The sequence below is a fragment of the Artemia sp. Qi Xiang Cuo genome, chromosome 11, assembly GCF_049724085.1.
Source record: "Artemia sp. Qi Xiang Cuo chromosome 11, ASM4972408v1, whole genome shotgun sequence".
NCBI classification, from domain to species: Eukaryota; Metazoa; Arthropoda; class Branchiopoda; order Anostraca; family Artemiidae; genus Artemia; species Artemia sp. Qi Xiang Cuo.
The window spans coordinates 72637158-72643157 of NC_142804.1; the positions used below are offsets into that span (position 1 = coordinate 72637158).

At 36.2% G+C, this 6000-nt stretch overlaps 1 protein-coding gene across 1 annotated transcript in view; it reads right to left on the reverse strand.

Moving 5' to 3' along the window:
- The window catches only part of LOC148947324 (uncharacterized), a 39413-nt gene that overhangs the window by 17460 nt on the left and 15953 nt on the right, over positions 1 to 6000 (reverse strand). The window contains exon 2 of the mRNA XM_089096574.1: positions 3800 to 3915. Within this exon, the coding sequence (XP_088952700.1) occupies positions 3800 to 3915 (116 nt within the window). The remainder of the gene's footprint in view (positions 1 to 3799; positions 3916 to 6000) is intronic.

A 6000-nucleotide genomic window follows, 5' to 3' on the forward strand; every position in this document is an offset into this window, starting at 1 on the left:
GAAAGGACTTGAGATAGAAAGATTCATTCCCTTTATTTATGTGTTTATAGGTTATTCATTTGACATTGAAATTAATCTCCTTTTTAGCTCATACCTGACTAAGCGTGAAGTAGATCAAAGCATGGAAAAATAAGACAAGGCCAGGAAATAGGGAGACAAGAACAATAAAGCTGCAGCTTCCTATATTACAGTTATGATGGATGAAAATAAATGCTAGGCTATAAAAGGGAAAAGAAACAGACGACCTGGAACAGTCACAGCAAGTGTGTGCCCTATATTGTTTTTTTTTTCTTGTAATGGTAGCGGTTCATTCAGTTACATCCTCTTATGCTAAAAACATTAAAGTATGATGGATATGAAAATAATTTATTAGTGTTATTGATTAGAGAGTTCTAGTGCCCTTTTTAATTGTCGAAAATTATTGGAGGGCAACATGCCCCCCCCCCCCACGCCCATTATTCCCCCAAAAACATCTAAACAAAATTTTGTGATAGCCATTTGTTCAGCGTAGTTGAATTCCAGATAGAAAATATATTTTGGAGGAGGATACTCCCCCACCACCCCCAGGGCAAGGGTTTTAAGTTGTGCCCTGGGGGCATATAAGGTTTTTATAAAAGGCGTTGTCGTAGAAACTTCAAAGCAGGCTCATTCGATTGGAAATTCAAAGGGCTAGTGCCCTTTTTAATAGTCGAAAGTGATTGGAAGGCAACTAACTCCCCCCCCCCACCCCACATCCATCATTTCCCCAAACAAATCTAATCAAAATTTTGAGATAGCCATTTTGTTCAGCGTAGTTGATTTCCAGATATAAAACATGCTTTTGAGGAGGACATTCCCCTACAGCCCTAAGCAGAAGAGTTTTAACTAATACCTAGGGGGCTTATAAGATTTTTATAGAAGGCGCTGTTGTAGAAACTTAAGAAAGGCTCATTCAATTATGAGTTTAAATGGCCAATGCCCTTTTTTATAATTAAAAGTGATTGGAGGGTAACTAACCCCCCTCTCACGCCCACCTTTTCCCCAAACACATCCAATCAAAATTTTGAGACAGCCATTTATTAAGTTCTAGTTTTAACGTAGTTTTAAGTTCTGGAAATCGGGTCCTTGAGGATGACAACTCCCCCACAGCCCTCTGGGCAAATGTTGTAAGTTATGTCCTAGGGGCATATAAGGTTTTGTATAGACAACATTGTCGTATAAACTTCAGAGAGGGCTCATTTGATTGGAAATTAAAAGTCCTAGTTCACTTATTAAGCGTCAAAAGATATTGGAGGGTAACCAGCTCCCCCCCCCCCCTAAACCCTATTTTCCCAAATGCATCCAATAAAAATTTTAAGATAGCTATTTTGTAAAAAATAGTTCAAAGGTCATATAACAAAAACTCCGGTATCGAAACAACCCCCCAGGGCACGGGGGCAGGCGTTATAAGTTATGCTCTGGGGGCATATATGGGTCTTATGGAAGGGATGCTCGTATAAACTTCAAAGAGGTATCATTTGATTGGATATTGAAAGTTTTAGTTCACTTTTTAAGAGTCAAAAGAGATTGGAGGGCACTTAGCCCCCCCCCCTCCTCTCTCTTTTTTCCTCAAACCCATCTGATATGAACTTTGAGATAGTTTTTTTTAAATAGTTTAAAGACCATATAACGAAAACTCAGGGGTCAACACAGCCCCCCCAAGGCCCGAGGTCAGTTGTTACAAGTTGTGCCATTGGTGAGTATATGTTTTTTATTGAAAAGATCCTCGTAAACTATTCAGAGATGGCTCATTTGATTGTAAATCGAAAGTTCTAGTTCAGTTTTTTTGTCGAAAGATATTGGAGGGCAACAAGCCCCCCGTGTCCCTTTTCCCCAAATGCATCAACTACAATGCTTGAGATAGGCAGCCAATTAAAATTTCTTAAAAGTAAGATAGCAAAAACCCGTGTGCCATCACAACCCCCCAGGACCTAGGGGCAGGCGGGGAAGTTTATGCCATGGGGCATATTCTTTTCGTATAAAAGGGATGCTTGTATAAACTTCAGGGATGGCTCATTTGATTGGATATTGACATCAAGCCCTTTTTAAGAGTCAAAAGTGATCAGAGGGCAACTAAGTTTTTTTCGAGTCAAAAGATATTGAAGGGTAACTAGCCCCCCAAGCCCTTTTCCCCAAATACATCTGATAAAAAATTTGAAGTAGCCATTTTGTTCAAAATAGTTCAAAGATCATGTAACAAAACTGCTATACGTATGGTCATTTCGTTAAAAATAGTTCAAAGGCCAGATAAGAAAAACTCCTGTTTCAACACCCCCCCCCAGGGCCGGGGCAGGCGTTGTAAGTATTGCTCTGGGGGCATATATGGTTCTTATGGAAGGTATACTCGTATAAACTTCAGAGAGGGTTCATTTGAATAGAAATTAAAAGTTGTAGTTCATTTTCTCGGAGTGAAAAAGATCGGACGGCAACTAGCCCCTCCCACCCTCCACACCATTGGACGTATTGGATGGATAAAACCATCCGATAAAAAATCTAATATAGGGTGACCATTTTGTTAAAAATAGTTTAGCCATCAGATATTGAAACTCCAGGGTCAACACAACCTTCCAGGGCCGAGGGACAGGCGTTGTAAGTTATACTCTGGTGATTTATATGGTTTTATAGAAGGGATACTCGAATAAACTTCAGAGAGTGCTCATTTGATTGAAAATAGAAAGTTCTATTTCACTTTTAAAGAGTCAAAATAGACCGAAGCTTAATATAGTCCCCCCACGCCTTTTTTCCCCAAACCCATCCGATAAAAATTTTGAGATAGTAATTTTGATAAAAAATAGTTCAGATAATAGAAACTCCGAGGTTGACACAAACCCATTTTTTCACTTTGATATTGTTACTTTGATATCAGTTTCGATACTTTGATGAATATTTGATTTTTTTTAAGTTTGATTTTGAAATAAGGAATTTTTAAAAACTTGAAATTTTTTGCAATCAAAAATGAACAAAAATAAATTAAAAAACTTTCCGAAAAAATAAGTTTTTCAAAGAAAAGTAAAGGCCATTTTGAACTTAAGCTCAGCAGATACAAATACCTTTTAAAATTCAAACTCAAAACGACCAGAAATTACTATTAAAGAATAAATGAAACCCAAAACGAACAGAAATTAAATAAACAATCATAGGAAAAACATACAGCAAGTAATTATGTAAATGAATAAATAGATCTTAAAGCTAGCAATACTTGGATTAAGTGTGAAAATCAAGCTTAAGAAAAAAAAATATTTTCTATTGAAGCATAAATGAAACTTAAAACGAACAGAAATTAAATAAAGAATCAATGCAAGCAAAAATACAATAGATATCAATGTAAATTATTAAATAAATCTTAAAACAATCGAAACTTAAATTGAATATGCAAATTAAGCTTGAAACAAACAAAAATCACCAAAAACAAGAGTTTGGGTATGACCTCCTTCTCTCACTGTAAACGTCTAAAACCTATAATTTGAACAATTTGAGGAAGGCAACAAAATATTTCAAAGAGGGCTTTTTGCAAGCCAAGGGCGTCAAAAATTAATTAATCGTAATGTTCTTTGTGTGACTCTTCGTTTGAATAATATACGATATTTTCGAACATATCGATAATATACGATAATATACGATATTTATATAATATATACGATGTATATACCATATTAATATCGATAATAATCGATATAATTAATAACGATATAATTAATATCGATATAATTAATAGCGATATTAATATACGATATTTATATAATATATACGATAATATACGATATTAATATCGATAATATACGATATTTTCGAACATCTGTATGTGCATAAAGGAGAGGCACAACCAAAGCAAGAGCCCACGTTAGTGCTAACTGCCTAACATAGCGAGCAAATCGAGGGGAGGGAGGTGAAAGGACCCTGGAAGGGCATATGGTCTGAGCCAAAAGCGTGAATCCAAGGGCCCGGGTGCCCTAGGTAGAGCAAGGACATGTTTGTTGCGAGCGTCGACTCCAATTTTTTTTCAATCTAAGCGAGTCTATACAGGTGACTAAAAGCCCAGGAAATGAACTTTTTACAAGTCAGGACGTCTGCGAGGCGGGTCTTCTTGGCTAGTACTACATAATACATAACATTTAGTATTATAGGAGTTGTAATAAGTATTTACTTGCTTAATATTTAGGATATATTTTTCCCTGTCTAGTTTTAATCATTAATCTTTCCCTAGAAAGGGAAAGTTTTCCAGTGCAGCTTAAAGTGGCGAAGGTCATTCTCCTTCACAAAGGTGGTTTTCTATCTCGCAAGGCAGATATAGAAACCTGGAGACCCATATAAATATCAATTTATATGAAACCTGGGTCTCCAATAGAAACCTGGAGTTTCTATTTGGGTCTCCAATAGAAACCTGGAGACCCATATAAATTCTACCTATTTTTCCAAAGATACTGGAGAAAGTGGTACATAAACGGCTCTATAATTTACTTCAGATGAATAGGCTTTTGAGTCCGACACAGTTTGGGTTTCGCAAGGGTCACTCCACGACGCACGCCTTACAGAACCTGGTTCAAAGCGTTAATTGTGCATTAAACTCAGGTAACATGCCTATGTCATTGACATTAGAAAAACGACTGACAAGGTTGACTACCAAGTACTGCTTCATCGAATGAGAAGTCTTGGAATAAATGGAGTTTGTTTAAGATGGTTTTAGAGCTATCTTTACGGTAGGTCCCTTAAAGTCGTTTTAAATGATGTAGTCTCATCGTCTTTTTCTGTGAAGTGCGGCGTGCGTCAGGGCTCTGTGCGGGATCATTTACTTTATCTAGTTTACGTGAAGATGATGTGCTTTTATCTACAGGATGTATGTATTACTTCTATTGTGGATGACACTGCGCTAACAGTATTTGCAAAATCAGTTGATTGCAAAAAAGTCAGGTTTGATAGCAAAAGCTAATAATGCTCCCAAAAGAGTGGAGGTGCTTACGAGTTGCTTTGCGTAAATGTAAAGAAGACATTTTTACTGGCATTCTGTAGAGTGGGTGATTCTGTTGATGTAAGTGGTAAAGTTCTATTGTGTGAAAAGCCTGTAATACAAGTAAAGTCACTACGGTACCTTGGTTTTCACATTGATTCTAATCTTTCGTGGAAGCATCACAGGGGCATTATTTCCGCAGAAAGTGCACGTGGAGTAGGCTTCTCAGAAGAATGATACATATTTTGCAATAATCTACCCGTATAGGCCTAATTCATATGGATGTGTAGTGTGGAGCAGCAAGTTTTATGCTAATTACAAGCGCGTGCAAATGCTACAAAATAAAGGAGCAAAAATAATTGGGAAGTACGTGAAAAATGTGAAAGACACCAGTGCATGCTGCAAGTCTCTAAGGCTACTCAATGTTGGAGAGATAAGGGACTATCAATCGGCAATGTTTGTGTATAATTGTGTGCTTAATCTAGTCCCGGAAACTATTGATGAGTTTTATCATTTCAGAGGTTCTGTTCATGAGTATGATACAAGAAGATGGAATATCTTGGCAGTGGCGGATCCAGGGGAGGGCGAGGAGGGCGCCCCCCTAACGTCGTCTAAAGTAGTATAATTTACTAAATTAACGCAAGTTTGCGTTATTAAACTTGCTCCTAAAGCAAATTTATCGGATCAACCTATTTTGCCCCCCCCCCCAAAAAAAAAAATCCCGGATCAGCCCATGTATCTTGGTTGTGTAGATTGAAAATAGTGTGAGATCTGGTTTTACTTTGACGTATCTTGGCCCTTCTGTATGGAATTCGCTTCCTCTGAGTGTCAGGGCGGCTGAACACATACTATATATATATATATATATATATATATATATATATATATATATATATATATATATATATATATATATATATATATATATATATATATATATATATATATATATATATATATATATATATATATATATATATATATATATATATATATATATATATATATATATATATATATATATATATATATATATA